Here is a 21336-nt window from a genome sequence, read left to right as displayed (position 1 = left end):
CATGGTTACTTTATTGGAACCGGACACAACTACATATAACATACGAGGTATGATCAAAAAGTAATGGTAATTTTTGTTTTTCTTAAAGAATCTTTATTTATTGATCAACATCAACTTTGTCTTCTTCAGAGTAACCCCCTCAGCTATAATAAACTTGTACCAGGCTTTTTTCAGTCTTAGAAGCACTTCTGGTTTTAAGCTCCTTCAACAATTTGGTTTTTATCTCACCAACATTAGTTAAATGGCGTCATTTCATGGTTATCTTTAACCTCGGGAACAGACATAAGTCGCAGGGGGCCATATCCGGCGAATGTGGTGGCTTAGGTGACATAACGTGTTTTTTTTTTTTTTTTTTTTAGTTTTTATTTATTTATTTACTGCCAAAATATCATGCACAAGCATTGAGGTGTGACTGGGAGCATTACTGTGATGTAATTTCCATGAGTGGTTTTGCCACAATTCTGGATGTTTTCTTCGGATTGCTTCACGCGAACAGCCCATAACTTCCAGATTGTATTCCTTATTGACTGTATGACTACAAGGCACGCACTCATGATGCACTATCCCATTGCAAAGTAAGAAAACAGTGAGAAGAACCTTCATATGTGATCAAACTTGGTGAATTTTTCCATCTTGGCTCTTTAGGCAGTTTCCATCACAACGTTTGGCCCCTGGTTTTGAGTTATACATGAATACCCATGTTTTGTCACCTGTTATAACATTCTTTAGAAGTTCTGGATTGTTGTTGATTTCATTCAGCAATTCCTGAGTGATGTCTATGTTATGTAATGTTTTTTTTAAACTAAACAATTTCATAACAAACATCTCTGCAGCACATTTCATGACAAAAACATCCAAAAATGTTGCTTAGCATGAACAAAAGGAAATACTCACATTATAAGCAACCTCTCTGACAGTGATTCGCTGTTTTTTCAGGACCATTTTCTTTACTTCTTCCACATTGTCATCAGTAATTAATGCACTAGGGGATACACGGCAGTTGTCATCTTCAACGCCTTCTCGACCCTCTTTGAAATGTTTACACCACTTGTAAACTCTTGTCTTACTCATAGTAGATTCGTCAACAGCCACAGTCAACATTTTGAATGTAGTGCTGCTCTTTATTCCATTTTTCAAGCACAATGTAATACAAATTATTTGATATTCTTTGATTCATCTTTGTGGAAATTATAAATTCACCGAGCACTCAAACACATGTATAACCTTTTAGACTGCAAAAAAAAAAAAACTAAATATTCAAAACAGCTGAACATGCAAATAAACGTCAGATTTTTTGCCAAAATATCATCATTTTTTTTCTTTTTTTAAATTGGATGTATAATGCCCACAGAGTTAGAAGGTTTCTGTTACTTTTTGATAACATCTCACATAGAAGGTTTACATAGAATACTGTACTAACTATTCATGTGCACTGGGAGCTGGCTTGCACACCAAAGTGAAACTACATAGTAGCTTGAAGGCGTCTGTATTGTTTAATATAATATCTTTTGGTAAAGGCATGATTACAGGGGGGCTGTCTGTACTTGGCTTAGAGAGGGCAGACACCTAACTGCGAATAAGTCATGGTGTGTGTTACACAGTGGGTGCTTGCAGTTTGGGGTGTGGACATTGTTTATCACACACTACCCTGTTGACAAGGCACTACACTATCTATAACTTGTGAACATGCTTGTGGTAGTCTACATAACTTAGACAAATATGTCAGCACATAGATATAACCAGACTGAGCACATGCATTGTTATCGCGACAACAAAACACTATCATACACTCATAATACAAGAGGAGGTGGACGAAATGATCATGGATGAATTTACTCTATGCTTAATCACATATGACACAAACAATACAATTAAAACATTTAAATACTATCTCTACAGTGGCAAGGGAAAGGGCAAGCTATCCACACTAATACCATAACACACATGAGACAAAAAGGAAACATGTACATAAAAGGACACGCCATGTATGAATTTACTCTACAATAATTACAATGTATGCAAGACAATATGACTAAATCCTCTTGTTACCGTGGAGAAGGAAATGACTGGTTATCGCTTAAGAACAGTCCCAAGCTGGTGCACATATGCACTCCTTTGATACTACATGTGGCAAGAGTGATATGATCCATCAAGCCGTAAATATGAATGCAAGGGATTTGATGAGGTACAGGTAGTAAGTTGTGAAAACAAAGCTGCTTGGCGGTGTGTAAGGATAGATTTCAAAACTTTGTCTGCATCAAGAGAAAATGAAGCACTTTGCCATTCACTCTAGATAAACCTTGCAGTTGTTAGAAAATTACAGTTCGGCCAAAGTGTGCAGTACTGACTCACGCGTGTTGTCTTCTCTTCACTCGTACCTATCTGGAGCACTGTTAGAGGAAGCCATCAAATTTTCATTCCTCTAACATAAAACACTCAGGAATTAACAGGCAGAAAAACAATTTCTCATTTAAACAAAGACGAGAGTCACTCAGTGTCAGCATGGGAATTGCCAATCAGGGAGCACTTTCTGCTGTGCACCTTTCTGCGAAAAAAACTGAGCTGCAGCAAGGAAGCGCATGGCAGAGAGAGAATCCAAATCTTGCATCTGCTATTGCTCATAGCCTGATCCGATGCTGTGTGACGTTTTGTATGCCATCTTCTGCAGCAGAAGCAGAAGGGCGGGTGCATAGGTGCTGTAGTATGTCACCACAATCTAAAAAGTCTAGCTGTAGCTATATTTGTTGTAGCCAAGACAGACACAAACCAAATATACCACAGTTGTTGTTGTTGTGGTCTTCAGTCCTGAGACTGCTTTGATGCAGCTCTCCGTGCTACTCTATCCTGTGCAAGCTTCTTCATCTCCCAGTACTTACTGCAACCTACATCCTTCTGAATCTGCTTAGTGTATTCATCTCTTGGTCTCCCTCTACGATTTTTACCCTCCACACTGCCCTCCAATGTCAAATTTGTGATCCGTTGATGCCTCAAAATATGTCCTACCAACCGGTCCCTTCTTCTTGTCAAGCTGTGCCACAAACTCCTCTTCTCCCCAATTCTGTTCAAAACCTCCTCATTAGTTATGTGATCTACCCATCTAATCTTCAGCATTCTTCTGTAGTACCACATTTCGAAAGCTTCTATTCTCTTCTTGTCCAAACTATTTATCGTCCATGTTTCACTTCCATACATGGCCATACTACACACAAATACTTTCAGAAACGACTTCCTGATACTTAAATCTATACTCGATGTTAGCAAATTTCTCTTCTTCAGAAATGATTTCCTTGCCATTGCCAGTCTACATTTTATATCCTCTCTACTTCGACCATCATCAGTTATTTTGCTCCCCAAATAGCAAAACTCCTTTATTACTTTAAGTGTCTCATTTCCTAATCTAATTCCCTGAGCATCACCCAATTTAATTTGACTACATTCCATTATCCTCGTTTTGATTTTGTTGATGTTCATCTTATATCCTCCTTTCAAGACACTGTCCATTCCATTCAACTGCTCTTCCACGTCCTTTGCTGTCTCTGACAGAATTACAATGTCATCGGCGAACCTAAAAGTTTTTATTTCTTCTCCATGAATTTTAATTCCTACTCCAAATTTTTCTTTGGTTTCCTTACTGCTTGCTCAATATACAGAATGAATAACGTTGGGGAGAGGCTACAGCCACAACCCTGTCTCACTCCCTTCCCAACCACTGCTTCCCTTTCATGCCCCTCGACTCTTATAACTGCCATCTAGTTTATGTACAAATTGTAAATATCCTTTCGCTCCCTGTATTTTACCCCTGCCACCTTCAGAGTTTGAAAGAGAGTATTCCAGTTAACATTGTCAAAACCTTTCTCTAAGTCTACAAATGCTAGAAACGTAAGTTTGCCTTTCCTTAACCTAGCTTCTAAGATAAGTCGTAAGGTTAGTATTGCCTCACGTGTTCCAACATTTCTACGAAATCCAAACTGGTCTTCCCCGAGGTCCGCTTCTACCAGTTTTTCCATTCGTCTGTAAAGAATTTGTGTTAGTATTTTGCAGCTGTGACTTATTAAACTGATAGTTTGGCAATTTTCACATCTGTCAACACCTGCTTTCTTTGGGATTGGAATTATTATATTCTTCTTGAAGTCTGAGGGCATTTCGCCTGTCTCGTACATCTTGCTCACCAGATGGTAGAGTTTTGTCAGGACTGGTTCTCCCAAGGCCATCAGTAGTTCTACTGGAATGTTGTCTACTCCCGGGGCTTTGTTTCGACTCAGGTCTTTCAGTGCTCTGTCGAACTCTTCACGCAGTATCGTATCTCCCATTTCATCTTCATCTACATCCTCTCCCATTTCCATAATATTTTCCTCAAGAACATCGCCCTTGTATAGACCCTCTATATACTCTTTTCACCTTTCTGCTTTCCCTTCTTTGCTTAGAACTGGGTTTCCATCAAAGCTCTTGATATTCATGCAAGTGATTCTCCTTTCTCCAAAGGTCTCTTTAATTTTCCTGTAGGCAGTATCTATCTTATCCCTAGTGAGATAAGCCTCTACATCCTTACATTTGTCCTGTAGCCATCCCTGCTTAGCCATTTTGCACTTCCTGTCGATCTCATTTTTGAGACGTTTGTGTTCCTTTTTGCCTGCTCTATTTACTGCATTTTTTTATATTTTCTCCTTTCCTCAATTAAATTCAATATTTCTTCTGTTACCCAAGGATTTCTATTAGCCCTCGTCTTTTTAACCGCTTGACCGTCTGCTGCCTTCACTACTTCATCCCTCAGAGCTACCCATTCGTCTTCTACTGTATTTCTTTCCCCCATTCCTGTCAGTTGTTCCCTTATGCTACCACAGTAGTACAGGTTTATATGCCAACTAGCTCCACAAATGATGAAGAGTTTGAAGAAATGTATGATGCGATAAAAGAAAATACTCAAATAGTTAAGGGAGAAGAAAATTTAATTGTCATGGGGACTGGAATTCGATAATAGGAAAAGTAAACGATGGAAAAATTGTAGGTAAATATGGACTGGGGGAAAGGAATGAAAGAGGAAGCTGCCTGTTAGAATTCTGTGCAGAGCACAAATTTAATCATCGTTAACACATGGTTTAAGAACCATGAAAGGAAGTTGTATATGAAGAAGAGACCTGGAGACACTGGAAGGTTTCAGATTGATTTTATAATGGTAAGATAGAGATGTCAGAACCAGATTTTCAGTTGTAAGACATTTCCAGGGGCAGATGTGGACTCTGACCACCATTTTTGGTTATAAACATTAGATTAAAACTAAAGAAATTGCAGAAAAGTAGGAAATTAAGGAGAGGTTGTTGAGAGTTTCAGATAAAGCATTATGCAATGACTGACTAGAACAGGGGAATGGAATACCATAGAAGATGAATGAGTAGCTTTGACAGCTGAAATAGTGAAGACTGCAGAGGATCAAATAGGTAAAAAGACAAGACCTAATAGAAATCCTTGGATAACACAGGAGATATTGAATTCAATTGATGAAAGGAGAAAAAATAAAAATGCAGCAAATGAAGCAGGTGTAAGGGAATACAAAATCTGATTAACAGAAAGTGCAAAAAGGCTAAACAGGAATGGTTAGAAGACAAATACAAGGATTTAGAAGCATATTTCACTGAGGGAAAGAAAGATATGCCTACAAAAATTAAAGAGGCCTTTGGAGAAAAGAGAAACAGATGTATGAATATCAAGAGTTCAGATGGGAAACCAGTCTTAAGCAAAGTAGGAAAAGATGAAAGGTGGAAGTAGTATATATAGGGTGTCAAACTACTGACAGCCTTGGGAGAGCCAGCTGTGACAAAACTCTTCCATTTTGTGTGCAAAATGTGTGAGACAGGTGAAATACCCACAGACTTCAAAAAGAATGTAATAATTCCAATTCCAAAGAAAGCAGGTGCTCACAGTTAAGAATATCACCAAACTATCAGTTTAATAGGCAATACTGACCCTATGAATTATCTTAGAAGACAGGTTAAGGAAAGGCAAACCTATATTTATAGCACTTGTAGACTTTCAGAAAGCTTCTGAAAATGTTGACTGCAATACTCTCTTTGAAATTCTGAAGGTAGTAGTAGTAAAAAATAGGGAGCAAAAGGCTGTTTACAACTTTCACTGTAACCAGAACAGCAGTTAAAAGAGTTGAGGGGCACGAAAGTGAAGCAAGGGTTGAGAAGGGGGGTGAGATAGGGTTGTAGACAATTGCCAGTGTTGTTTGATCTATACATTGAGCAAGCAGTAAAGGGAAAAAAATTTTGGAGTAAGAATTAAAGAAATAAAAACTTTGAGGTTTTCTGATGAAACTGTAATTCTGTTAGAGACAGCAAAAGACTTGGAGGAGCAGTTGAAAAGAATGTAGAGTGTCAAAAAAGGAGGATATAAGATGAATATCAACAAAAGCAAAAAGAGTATAATGGAATGTAGTTGAATCAAATCAAGTGATGCTGAGTAAATTAGATTACAAAACAACAAACTTAAAGTAGTAACTGATTTTCATTATCTGGCCAGTAGAATAAATGATGATGGCCGAAGTTGAGAGGATACAAAAAGTAGACTGGCAATGGTCAAAAAATGTTTCTGAAAAAGAGAAATTTGTTAACATCGAATATAGGTTTAAGTGTTAGGAAGTCTTTCCTGAAAGTATTTGTATGGAGTGTAACCATGTATGGAAGGGAAACATAGATGATACACAGTTTAGACAAGAACAGAATAGAAGCTTTTGGAATGTGGTGCTACAGAAGAATGTTGAAGATCAGATGGGTAAATCTTGTAACTAATGTGGAGGTACTGAATAGAACTGGGGAGAAAAGAAATTTGTGGCACAACCTGGCAAATGAAGAGATTGGTTGATATGTCACAGTCTGAGATATCAAGGGATCACTAATTTCCTACTGATGGGAAGTGTGTGTGTGTGTGGGGGGGGGGGGGGGGGGGGGCACTGCAGAGGGAGCCCAAGAGATAAATACAGTAAGCAGATTCAGGTGGATGTAAGTTACTGCAGTTATTTGGAGATGAAGAGGCTTGCACAGGATAAAGTGGCATGGAAAGCTGTACCAAACCAGTCTTCAGACTGAAGATCACAATAATGGCTGTATTTTAAAACAGTTTTATAACATGCTAACATTCCTGGCTACAACTATGTTTTAAGTTGCCTGCATAACTGCTTGTAGAGCTCCTTATGATCAACTAAGATATGTAAGTTCAAAGAAAATTTTTAGGGGATATGTATGCAACAGCTGAGGAAATTTCTAACTGAAACAATTAGTGGCTTCCTGTCATCTGTACAAATTCAACAAATGTTTCTAAATAAGCAGGAAGAATGAAACAGTAGACTGAGAGTCCTAGAATGCTACCTGACACAGAACTGTTGAAACATGTTTTACATACTATGATCTTAGATAATTTCAATTAACATCTAAACTCATAGCAAAGTGCTGGAACAGTGATGAAGTCTTTGGAACACTTTGAAGGCCACAGATGTTTGTTGATACAGTTGATTACCATGAGGTCAGGGGGAACACTGAATAAATAAAATTAGTATTTTTGTTCCATTTAATTACACATCACAAGGAAACAAGAAAAATTGAAACCTTGTGGCATATAAATGATAAAAATACCTACAAATCTCTCTAGAGGCAATTGTGACTCTCAACATCAAGTCAGAAGCAACATAAATTTCTTTGTTAACCTTCATTTCTCTCTTACATAGAGCCAAGTTTTACTCTTTTGTTAACATATTTTGTTCTCATTTGAATAATTATTCCAAGAAAATCAAGTCACACATGGAAAGAGATGTAACCACTGATTTATGGTTTTAAGAGAATTAGACATCTTTATGCAATGTTTACCACCATTAGCAGTTCTTTTTCTTCGCTTTGGAATTAAGAACATGTACTGGAAGGTCAAGATATCTGTAACCATCCTTTTGTTCTTGTTAGACAGTTCTTGATACCCCCAGTTACTAGTATACAGCAGTTTCATACAGTTTATATACATATAAATGGAATTTACTAAAGATTAATATCTCAACTGCAATCATCGCAGTCCAGGTGTCAAAGTGCATAAAATATGAATACTTTGATGAAGAGTTAAAAATAATTAATAGTGATCATAAGTAGCTAACAGATTTCCTTTCTGTTACCTTGAGTGAGCCAGCCACAACAAGAACAGACTTGATGGCCCTTAAACCCCAGTCATAATGATCCTGTTTAGACAGTAGTTCTCTACAAAGAGTGTATAAAGTAATGAATTTCCGAGCCAAGATACGAGCCTCTTGAAATCCTTCAGCTACCAACATTATTTCACATATTAACTCAAAATCAGGCACCACCATGGCACACGGTCTGAAATTTTATAATTATGGTATTAATATTTTTGAAGTACATAAAAAATATGTACACATTCTGAACCATATCAAAATATAAAATTACAGACAAACTGACTAACAGAACATTACTTACCTTCAGGAGGTGAAATTCCAGTACATTTAAAAGTGAAAAAAATTTTCCTAACTTTTAGAACTATAGTTCCCATCTCAGGGAGGAAAAAGGGTTAGATTGAGCAAGAATACAAAAGAAGGACAGATCTCTCACATTCTGGGATGGTAGGGACCCACCTGTCATGAGAACAAATGGAAAAAAGATGAAGGTAGAAGTGTTAGAAAGAGCAGTAAGTAACAAGTAGTACATTGATAAGCACTGTTCCCAACACTTACTCCCAGTGAATGAGGATGTCTTTGAAGTATCACTACTGTGAAGCAATAGAACTTGTTTCTAATTGTATTTGTTGTAAATAGAAGGTAAAACTTAAAATTGCTCAGTTTAGGTTTACAGCACACATAATAGGAGATGATTCAAAATGGGGCAATTACAACTTACTAATCACAAATGTATATTACAAAGCAAAGTTATGCTTCTTATTGGTTATAACATTAATTCTGAGAACATAACAATTTTCATTTTCTGTGACAATACTATGAAAAGATCAGATTGCTACTCACCATACAGAGGAAATATTGAGTTGCGGCCTTCTTCTGAAGTAGACAAAACACACACACACACACACATTCACACAAGCACAACTCACACTGATAGGGCCTCTGTAGCCAGAGAAAGTGGTCATGTGCGTGAGTTACATTTGCGTGAATCTACATCTACATTACATCTACCTGATTACTTTGCTATTCACAATAAAGTGCCTGGCAGAGGGTTCAGTGAATCACCTTCAAGCTGTCTCTCTACTGTACCACTCTCAAACAGTGCGTGGGAAAAATGAGCACTTAAATTTTTCTGTGCGAGCCCTGACTTCTCTTATTTTATCATGATGATCATTTCTCCCTATGTAGGTGGATGCCAACAGAATGTTTCTGCAATCAGAGGGGAAAATTGGTAACTGAAATTTCATGAGAAGATCCCGTAGCAATTAAAAACACATTTGTTTTAATGATTGCCACTCCAATTCACGTATCATGTCTGTGGCACTACCTCCCCTTTTTTGTGATAATACAAAACGAGCTGCCCTTCTTTCTACTTTTTCAATGTCATCCATCGGTTTCATCTGATGCAGATCCCACACTGTACAGCAATACTCCAGAACAGGGCAGAGTAGCATGTTGTAAGCAGTCTCTTTAGTAGACCTGTCGCATCTTATAAGTGTTCTGCAAATGAATCGCAGTCTTTGGTTTGCTCTACCCACAACATTATCTATGTGATCGTTCAGGTTTAGGTTATTTGTCATTGTAGTCCATAAGTATTTAGTTCAATTTACAGCCTTCAGATTTGTGTGGCTTATCACGTAATCAAAATTTAGTGGATTTCTTTTAGTACTCATGTGAATAACTTCACACTTTTCTTTATTCAGGGTTAACTGCCACTTTTTGCACCATACAGATATCTTATGAAAATCATTTTGCAATTTGTTTTGGTCATCTGATGACTTTAAAAGACGGTAAATGACAGCATCATCTGAAAACAATCTAAGACAGCTGCACAGATTGTCTCCTACGTTGTTAATATAGATCAGGACCAATAGAGGGCCTATAACACTTCCTTGTAGAATGCCAAATATTACTGCTGTTTTACTCGATGATTTTCAATCTATTACTACGAACTGTGACCATTCTGACAGGAAATCATGAATCCAGTCGCACAACTGAGGTGATGTTCCATAGGCACACATTTTAGTTAGAAGACGCTTGTGAGGAACGGTGTCGAAAGCCTTCTGGAAATCTAAAAATATCGAATCAATTTGACATCCCGCCAATGGCACTCACTACTTCATGAGTAAAAAGAGCCAGTTGTGTTTCGCAAAATTGATATTTTCCGAATCCGTGCTGACTATGTGTCAATAAATTGTTTTCTACAAGGTACTTCATAACATTCAAATACAGTATATGATTCAAAACCCTACCACAAATCGACGTTACTGATATGGACTGGTAATTCAGTGGATTACTCCTAATTCCCTTTTTGGGTACTGGTGTGACTTGAGCAAATTTCCAGTCTTTAGGTACGGATCTTTCTGTGAGCGAGCAGTTGTATTGTTGTTGTTGTTGTGTTCTTCAGTGCTGAGACTGGTTTGATGCAGCTCTTCATGCTACTCTATCCTGTGCAAGCTTCTTCATCTCCCAGTACCTACTGCAACCTACATCCTTCTGTATCTCTTTGGTGTATTCATCTCTTGGTCTCCCTCTATGATTTTTACCCTCCACACTGCCCTCCAATACCAAATTGGTGATCCCTTGATGCCTCAGAACATGTTCTACCAACCGATCCCTTCTTCTAGTCAAGTTGTGCCACAAAATTCTCTTCTCCCCAATCCTATTCAATACCTCCTCATTAGTTACGTGATCTACCCACCTAATCTTCAACATTCTGCTGTAGCACCACATTTCGAAAGCTTCTATTCTCTTCTTGTCCAAACTATTTATTGTCCATGTTTCACTTCCATACATGGCTACACTTCATACAAATACTTTCAGAAACGACTTCCTGACATTTAAATCTATACTCGATGTTAACAAATTTCTCTTCTTCAGAAACGCTTTCCTTGCCATTGCCAGTCTACATTTTATATCTTCTCTACTTCGACCATCATCAGTTATTTTGCTCCCTAAATAGCAAAACCCCTTTACTACTTTAAGTGTCGCATTTCCTAATCTAATTCCCTGAGCATCACCCGACTTCATTCGACTACATTCCATTGTCCTCGTTTTGCTTTTGTTGATGTTCATCGTATATCCTCCTTTCAAGACACTGTCAATTCCGTTCAACTGCTCTTCCAAGTCCTTTGCAGTCTCTGACAGAATTACAATGTAATCGGCGAACCTAAAAGTTTTTATTTCTTCTCCATGGATTTTAATACCTACTCGAATTTTCCTTTTGTTTCATTTACTGCTTGCTCAATATACAGATTGAATAACATCGGGGAGAGGCAACAACCACAACCCTGTCTCACTCCCTTCCCAACCACTGCTTCCCATCCATGCCCCTCGATTCTTATAACTGCCATCTGCTCTCTGTACAAATTGTAAATAGCCTTTCGCTCCCTGTATTTTACCCCTGCCACCTTTAGAATTTGAAAGAGAGTATTCCAGTTAACATTGTCAAAAGCTTTCTCTAAGTCTACAAATGCTAGAAATGTAGGTTTGCCTTTCATTACTCTATCTCCTAAGATAAGTCGTAAGGTCAGTATTGCCTCACATGTTCCAACATTTCTATGGAATCCAAACTGATCTTCCCCGTGGTCCGCTTCTACCAGTTTTTCCATTTGTCTGTAAATAATTTGCGTCAGTATTTTGCAGCTGTGACTTATTAAACTGATAGTTCGGTAATTTTCACATCTGTCAACACCTGCTTTCTCTGGGATTGGAATTATTATATTCTTCTTGAAGTCTGAGGGTATTTCACCTGTCTCGTACTTCTTGCTCACCAGATGGTAGAGTTTTGTAAGGACTGCCTCTCCCAAGGCCATCAGTAGTTCTAATGGAATGTTGTCTACTCCCGGGGCCTTGTTTCGACTCAGGTCTTTCAGTGCTCTGTCAAACGCTTCACGCAGTATCGAATCTCCCATTTCATCTTCAACTACATCCTCTTCCGTTTCCATAATATTGTCTTCAAGTACATCGCCCTTGTATAGACCCTCTATATACTCCTTCCACCTTTGTGCTTTCCCCTCTTTGCTTAGAATTGGGTTTCCATCTGAGCTCTTGATATTCATACAAGTGGCTCTCTTTTCTCCAAAGGTCTCTTTAATTTTCCTGTAGGCTGTATCTATCTTACCCATAGTGAGATAAGCTTCTACATCCTTACATTTGTCCACTAGCCATGCCTGCTTAGCCATTTTCCACTTCCTGTCGATCTCATTTTTGAGACGTTTGTATTCCTTTTTGCCTGCTTCATTTACTGCATTTTTATATTTTCTCCTTTCCTCAGTTAAATTCAATATTTCTTCTGTTTCCCAAGGATTTCTACTAGCCCGCACATTTTTACCTACTTGATCCTCTGCTGCCTTCACTACTTCATCCCTCAGAGCTACCCATTCGTCTTCTACTGTATTTCTTTCCCCAATTCCTGTCAATTGTTTCCTTATGCTCTCCCTGAACCTCTGTACAATCTCTGGTTTAGTCAGTTTATCCAGGTCCCATCTCCCTAAATTCCCATCTTTTTGCAATTTCTTCAGTTATAATCTACAGTTCATAACCAATAGATTGTGGTCAGAGTCCACATCTGCCACTGGAAATGCCCTACAATTTTAAACATGGTTCCTAAATCTCTGTCTTACCATTATATAATCTATCTGATACCTTTTAGTATCTCCAGGATTCTTCCATGTACACAACCTTCTTTTATGATTCTTGAACCAAGTGTTAGCTATGATTAAGTTATGCTCTGTGAAAATTCTACAAAGGCTTCCTCTTTCATTTCTTAGCCCCAATCCATATTCACCTACTATGTTTCCTTCTCTCCCTTTTCCTACTGACGAATTCCAGTCACCCATGACTATTAAATTTTCGTCTCCCTTGACTACCTTTTATCTCATCATACATTTCTTCAATTTCTTCGTCATCTGCAGAGCTAGTTGGCATATAAACTTGTACTACTGTAGTAGGCATGGGCTTTGTGTCTATCTTGGCCACTATAATACGTTTACTATGCTGTTTGTAGTAGCTTACCTGCACTCCTATTTTTTTCTTCATTATTAAACCTACTCCTGCATTACCCCCATTTGATTTTGTATTTATAACCCTGTATTCACCTGACCAGAAGTCTTGTTCCTCCTGCCACCGAACTTCACTAATTCCCACTATATCTAACTTTAACCTATCCATTTCCCTTTTTAAATTTTCTAACCTACCTGCCCAATTAAGGGATCTGACATTCCACACTCTGATCCGTAGTATGCCAGTTTTCTTTCTCCTGATAACGACGTCCTCATGAGTAGTCCCCGCCCGGAGATCTGAATGGGGGACTATTTTACCTCCGGGGTATTTTACCCAAGAGGACGCCATCATCATTTAACTATACAGTAAAGCTGCATGCCCTCAGGAAAAATTACGGCTGTAGTTTCCCCTTGCTTTCAGCTGTTCACAGTACCACAACAGCAAGGCAGTTTTGGTTAGTGTTACAAGGCCAGATCAGTCAATCATCCAGACTGTTGCCCCTGCAACTACTGAAAAGGCTGCTGCCCCTCTTCAGGAACCACATGTTTGTCTGGCCTCTCAACAGATACCTCTCCGTTGTGATTGCACCTACGGTACGGCTATCTGTATCGTTGAGGCACGCAAGCCTCCCCACCAACGGCAAGTTCCATTGTTCATTTACCATACACATACTTTTCTACGTTTACATGATCAGATCGGAATGAGTGAAGACTGTCTCTTAAAAAGATGTTAAAAGCACTTTTATCAGCTTTTTTAAATATATATACTTTGCATTTCTTTTTGGTGGTTGTAGGTGTTATGGTATTCAGCCTAGCAGCAACTGCCTTGTGGTCGCTAAGCCCTGTATTCATCACAATACTCACTATTTGTCCAGGATTATTTGTTGCTAAGAGGTCAAGTATGCTTTCGCAACCATTTACGGCTCGAGTGGGCTCATGAACTAATTGTTCAAAATAATTTTCTGAGAAAGCGTTCAGTACAATTTCCGATGATGTTTTATGCCTGCTGCCAGCTTTAAACGTATAATTTTTCCAGCATATCGAGAGGAGATTGAAGTCACCGCTGACTATAATTGTATGAGTGAGGTACCTATTTGAAATGAGAATCAAGTTTTCTTTGAACTGTTCAGCAGCTATACCTTCTGAGTCGGGGGGGTCAGTAAAACGATCCAATTAATAGTTTAGTCTGATTGTCAGGTATAACATCTACCCACACTATTTTGCAGGAACTATCTACTTGAATTTCACTACAAGGCAAACTACTTCTGACAGCAATAAATAATCCATCATCAACTGTATTTAATCTATCCTTTCTGAACACTGTGAGATCATTTGAAAAAATTTCAGCTGAACTTATTTCTGGCTTTAGTCAGCTTTCTGTACCTATAACTATTTGAGCTTCAGTGCTTTCTATTAGGGCTTGGAGCCCTGGTTCTTCCTCAACACAGCTATGACAATTTACAACTACAATACCAATCATTTCTACAAACCTTACTGTGTTTTACCTGCCTCCTTTTAGATGGATGCCCTTTCTGTGGTTCCCTGAGACCCTCTAACCTTAAATACCACCCAGTCCCTTCCACAGGAATCTGCAGCCTACACGGCACAGTAAGTTCTATTGATGATGCTGCAGATGGTGAGCTCAGCTTTAATCTCAGAAGCAAGGCTGACAGTCTTTACCATTTCTGCTAGCCACCTGAAAACAGAGAGAATCTCCTCCGATCCAAAAAGACACACATCATTGGTACCGACATGAGTCACCACATGCCCTGCACTCTTCATGGCATCTGGAAGCACCCTTTCCACATCCAGAATGACTCCCCCCAGTACACACGGAGTGCACACTGGCTTCCTTCCCCTCGTTGGCAACCATGTTCCTAAGGAGCCCCATTATGCACCTAATGTTTGAGCTCCCAACTAATTTTTGAGAATTTCTTTCAATCTCCACTGCAACAGTGGGATTTGTCATACCCACTGTGCTGGTGTTGGGACAATTCACTTGACCATTTATCTGGAACATCCCTATTATCACTGAAAATAAGTTAAGGTGCAAACCCATCATCTTCTAATGCTTCCTGGAAAATTTCAGAGGTGACTCACAGTGAAACCAGCAAAGACATAAACAAAACTTTACAATAAGCTTTTTTCTTTCATTATTAGTACACTTGTGTGGGCATTATGTATTTGATGCTATAAGACATCAAAACCCAATTAGTTATTTGTAAATATCCTATGTATTCATTAGAAAATGATTTTACTGGATGTTTTAGTTTCCTACAAACCTACTTCACTTTTTTACATAGCTGTTATTCACTTCTATGTAATTTTCATAATGTTGCATCAGACTCTTCAATCCATCTCCATAGAAGTTCTCTACCTAAGAATGACAAGGTTAGTCCTAAGATTCATGTTATCCTGAAACTGTTGCACATCAAAACATTGTTTCAAGTGTAACAAGAGGTAACAGTCATGAGGTACAAGGCTGGTACTGTAGAATTGGTGACTGAAAGGTTCCTAACACAAATGCTGAATCTTAAGCATTTTGGCACCCAACTGGCACAGTAGTTGCTATAACCAAATTTTTCCATGAAAATTGTGTAAATAGTGTTGCGTTCAGCCAGAGCACAAATCATCACCACTCACTGATCATATTGCAGTTATTGTTCTTTTTCTGGGTGATTCAAGTCTGGATACAGGCCCAGCCACTCCATTCTTCATCATGAACATTTTTAAAACCACTTTGAAAGTCTCAACAACACTGTCTAATATTTCCATCACCCATTATGGCAAGTCCATAAACAGGGCACAACTCTTCATGAATTTGAACAGACAAAAATAAAATTACATCATGCAATTTGTGACCAGCTGGAGCAATGATGTTTGTAGTTATTTTTGTCAGTTTTTACTTGCATTCAAACCAGTACTGAATATAAACAATTACTTCTGTTGCTTCATAAATGTAATTTTACTCTGAGCTACCAACATTTTTTTATGCAAACAGCCCTTAATTTTTGAAGGTGCCTAATATGTGAAACTTATTTAAATGGTGTGATGTAATGATTACACACATACCTGAACAATGCCTTCAGGTTCTCAGGTAGCTCTGTCCTGCCAGCATATCCAGGATTCATGGTGACAAACATGCCAACTGTTGGCACAAGTGCTATTTCCTGGCCCATGAAGCTAAAAGTTTTTTTGGTGCCTTTTATGGCATCTAGTACGGATTTCACCTGCACTGCTACTACAGATAATACTTCCACTGAAATTCGGTTGAATTCATCAAAACATCCCCAAGCTCCAGTTTGTGCAAGGCCTTTGTAGATGTTGCCACATGACTGCATACACAGAAGGCAAAGTAGATAAAACAACAAATTAAGTCGCAATTATATACAATATCTGTTACCACTGCTAGGAAATATGATAGGTTCTTAAACTCTCTCATAAGCTTACCTTGTAATCCATCTGTTCAGAGCAGTTGAACACATATACCATAACACCCATGGCCCTCCCTAAGTCTTTTGTGGTCTCTGTCTTCCCAGTACCAGCTGGTCCTGCTGGGGCTCCTCCCATTGTCAAATGCAAGGACTGCAGAAACAAAGTCTCAAATAACATGATTTAAAACACAGTGAAGGAATTCATTTACCAGTATCCAAACAAATAGCTGACTTAATGATAATCTGCACATCCTACATTAAATGATATTACAAGAACATGAACCATTGGCTAATTTATCCAACTTTGTTGTCCTGAAGAAATTTTTTCGGCAGTGTTTGCTGATTAATGTGGGGTGGTCCCTAACTACAAGAGGCACTCGAATGAAACCAAGACATGTGGAAAAAAAGTATGTAAACTGTTTATTATTTCAAAAGTAATCACTATAACTATTAATACAACACTACTGTTAGACAAGAAGGTCAATATCTTCATGGAGAAATGTTTTTGGTCACTTACGGAACCATGATTGTACCTAGGCAGGCACCTCTTCATTCAAGGCAAATCAATGGCTACAAATGTCTTTCTTCAGGGTTCCAAAAATATGGCTATCACACAAGGACAGATGAGGACTGTATGGAGGATGTGTGAAGGTATCCCAGTGAAACTTCTGCAGTGTAGTCAAAGCAACTTTGGAAACATGTGGGAAGTTTTCCAACATTTGAATTATTCTTGATTTGTGAATTTTGAGCTTAATGAAATTGTAGCATCAGCTCTTTCCCCTTCAAAGGTGAGTGGCACTCAACATTATGAATTTTGTTTTCCGCTCTGATGTTGAGCCTCATACGATATGACTTTTCATAATCTCGAATCTGACTGTTCTAGGCATCAATGCTGTGTAGCACTGCCATCTAGGGAAACCTATTTTAACCTGGTGTCAAACTGTAGCAGATGTTTTGAAAGAAATGTTGTAATTATTACATTCAAGTTAGTAGGTGCAAAATGGCTAGTTCTTCACGTAGAATCCTTTCTGAGGAAGTGACTGTAAAGCTTTGGGAGGAATGTCTAAATGAACACGAGAGCGGCAATGATTCTGATGATGGCAGTGACTCTTCTGTAAACAATTTAAGTGAAATGAATACAGAAACTGTCCACCCTGAAGAGATTCAAAAAATATCACACAATGAAAAATTGTGTATTGTCATTCTTATGTCAATATATTTTAATGAAAACAAACTTCTTTTTTTTTAATGTATACCCTAAATGTTGGTCAGTGGCCTCTTCAGTTCAACAAAGAGACTCACACAATTCTCAGTGGCACACTCGCCACACAGGTGGCAGAGATTTAAATAAGAGCACATGGAGATTCGCTGTGACTGCAGTATTAACAAAATAACTGTTTATAATAATTTGGTAAATCTTCTTTTTTCAGTATTAACATTTTCCACATTTTTGAGAATGATATCCTGCTCTTCACATCTCTTCTGCGTTTCAGTCTTCAACATTCCCTAAATAGCCTTTTGCTTCTTATCAGACCGCCTTATTAAGCTATCATCAGTCAGAACTTCTGTCTTAGTGATTACTTTTTGATGCAGACTTTCATAAATCTTAACATATTCTATAAACCATGGAGTTGTTAATGTTTTCATTTTAAAAATTATTCTTTTTAGAGTTATAATAGAATTTTTAATGGCAGATGTGTTGTAGGAACTTGCCTTTGTGTTATCATGAAATCTGATTTTGACAGCTTCTTTGGAATACACATCTTAAAATTTTCTAAGAAGGTTGAAGAGGTATTTGTTCGGGCTGTTACTTTTGCCCAGGATTTACTGCTTACGATATTTGAAAAATTCATACAATTTTCCACAGAAAAACTTCTTTTATATATACAACATGCTTTTGTTTCTTTCCATGGCACTGAGAGGATCTTGAGGACAAGAGCACTGTGGTCAGATAACCCTAACATGTATTTGTTATTTCTACTTCAGTAAATCCTGTATTTGAAAATATGTTGTGTAATGGTTATTTGAGGTTTAAATGTGAAAAAATAGGTTAAAGCAACAAAAGAGATTTAAGAACTGATCTTTCAGCTTACTTTCGCTCATAAGATTAACACTGATCTCCCCACACACAAATTAGCGCCCCTTTCAGTAAATAGAATGTTTTTGAATTAGTACTCTGAAGAAACTTTGAAGCAAGTCAAATTCTTCCAGACTGCAAGAAACGACAATTAAATTAATTATAGGACAAGACCATAGAACATCAGCCAAGCAACTAAGTGCTTGACAAAACCCACAAGTGGAGGAGGAGACAAAATGAAATTCTATATGTGTTGAGAGAGTATACAATAATACTTCAGTGATTACAAATTGAGTAACATTTACAAAGAATTTGCCAGTATGAACCCACTTATCAGTATAATGTTGTACCTTCTGTGGCTTGTATGCATGCACTAATTCAGTTAGTACAGCTGTCTTAAAGCTATTGTATCTTCTCCTCAAGCAAAATGGCCAACAACTGTTGTAACTGGTCCTTGGTATCGTGGATACTAGCGCTGGGGATGGAGACAAGATTCGAGTTGGTTCCAGAAATGTTCTGCCGGGGTCAGACATAGGGCTGCTGCTGGACAGAAAAGGACATCAGCATCTTACAGACATTTCATAAGAGACATGTGTACTGTGTAACAGACCAATTGTCATGCCAGTACAAAGATGTGCATAATTTTTTAATTATGTTACATAATTCTTATAAAAAGAACAATTTGAGTAATGACATTTAATGTTATATGGAACTACAGCATCTTATGCGCCACAGCAATTGTGGAAAAAATTTTAATACATTAGTGAGTGAGAAGCAAATAGCTGTGAGAGCCTGTAAGTTCATAGCACTCCATGCTATTCTTGAAACTGAAAAATTCTTGTTCATCGTAGTAAGAAAAAGGATTGCTCCCAGCACCTCCAGCCCCCCTCCTCTTTCTGTCATTGATTAAGAAATGCGTATTGGTCAGCTAGGCAATTAAAGATTCTTATTGTTGGCCTCCCACCATATTTAATGTTGGATTTTCCAAAGTTTTTTTAAAGTGCTACAGTGTTATCAAGTGTAGAAAACGTAACCTGGTTATTCACTGAGTGTTGCACAACAAATACAAAATGATTTAAGACAGACTTTTTCACTGAACTTACCACTGAATACTGCCTGAACATCTGGATTCCAAACAAACTGATTACCGATGAGAGCCTGCACATGGACCAGCTTTGTAAACTGAGAAATGTTCCACTGCCGTAGTGATTATTTTCAAGATTAATCTTATTCTTTCTGATATCAGTAATCATGCCAATGAGGAGCAAGCTACATAGCACACCCTTAGTCTCCAGCTGGTCATTGTCCTTTGCTGAATCTATTTCAAGTTTTAGATTACTCAAGAAGACTTTAGCTGCAGTGTCATTGAGCCTCAAAGAATTAAGGCTACCAGATTATTTCTTTGAAGCTCTGCAAGATCTTCAGCATCATATTGTACTGTCACACTAAGAAAGCAATTACTATTCAGCATCATTATGCGTGGAACAAACATTCCACACTCTATGAATTACTAGAAAAACTTTTATTCAGTATTTTGATTGAGAATTTTTATTGCTAGTGACATTTTCTATTCAAACCAAATAACAGTTATTTGTTGAGCTCTAAATGTATTTGCAGTAACCAAGTAAAACACAAAAGCGATCCAAGTAACACAAATATGGCTTCATTCATAAATCTTTTTTATGAATAAAGCCATAAACAATAACGGAAATAAGCCTCTTGTGACTCCAGATGTAACAAGACACACAACAACTGATGTGAGCAGTAGAAGCCGGAAGAACATAGAGAGTGTCAGTCAGTGCTACTCCAAGTATATATAGGTGCAAGTCACTGCAGATGGTGCAGAGGAGACTGCACCATGAGCACACCTCCCACAGGTGGCCTCCAGCGGCTGGCCCACACTGATACAGTTAGCGGTTGATTGAAGCACACACACACATTGACACCACACTTGCTGCACTCATGCTCACACACACTAGTAGCAGGAAACAGCAATGTACTAACATTTAAGTCCTAGCCTTGCCTTTGAATGATTACATTTCAAATTGATTAATGCTCATAGATATTTCGAAGAGGCACTTCAATTTTACAGTGTAGGCTTTCATGGCTGGTGTTGACATCACTCAAAACTTCTGAGCTACTAGGTCATGGTCGATGTAAAACGCTGTCTCCTAACATTTCCTCTCTGACTGCAGTTGACATCCTTCAGAGGTAAAATGATGAACTGCCACTTTACCTCTGAAGATTTCTCCTGCAGTTGGAGAGGGAATGTTAGGGGGATGTTTTATACATTCATCAGGGCCTATTAGCCCGGAAGATTTAAGTGAGGCATTTCAATTAATAATCATTCAGAAGTAGGAATCTTCTGAATTGGTGACTATGACAGGACTTTGGGAAAGATGGAATTTTGATGATTGAGGAGGATTATTTTGCCTTGAATGCACTTTTATATTACTTTCTACATACTGTAATTAATACATGTCTTGTAATTTGTTTCATGCATTACTGGGGAGCAGAGGTGCGATCACGGAACCAGAGAAGCCTCATCTAACACAAGAAAATTTCCTTCAGCAGCAGAAAAAGCAACAGCCAAGCACTTATTGCTATTCTTTGACTGAAGTCCACCTGTACCAGTTTTCAGGCACTCTCTTACTA

General features: G+C 38.1%; 1 protein-coding gene across 1 annotated transcript in view; it reads right to left on the bottom strand.

The window, feature by feature from the left end:
* The window catches only part of LOC126234993 (dynein beta chain, ciliary-like), a 732993-nt gene that overhangs the window by 157238 nt on the left and 554419 nt on the right, over nt 1–21336 (bottom strand). Inside the window, exons 37-39 of the mRNA XM_049943730.1 lie at nt 16621–16755; nt 16243–16505; nt 8153–8354 (exon numbers count right to left, since the gene is read on the bottom strand). Of these exons, the coding sequence (XP_049799687.1) occupies nt 8153–8354; nt 16243–16505; nt 16621–16755 (600 nt within the window). The remainder of the gene's footprint in view (nt 1–8152; nt 8355–16242; nt 16506–16620; nt 16756–21336) is intronic.

Source organism: Schistocerca nitens, chromosome 2 (assembly GCF_023898315.1).
Source record: "Schistocerca nitens isolate TAMUIC-IGC-003100 chromosome 2, iqSchNite1.1, whole genome shotgun sequence".
NCBI classification, from domain to species: Eukaryota; Metazoa; Arthropoda; class Insecta; order Orthoptera; family Acrididae; genus Schistocerca; species Schistocerca nitens.
This window is presented reverse-complemented; position numbering and strand designations above follow the sequence as displayed.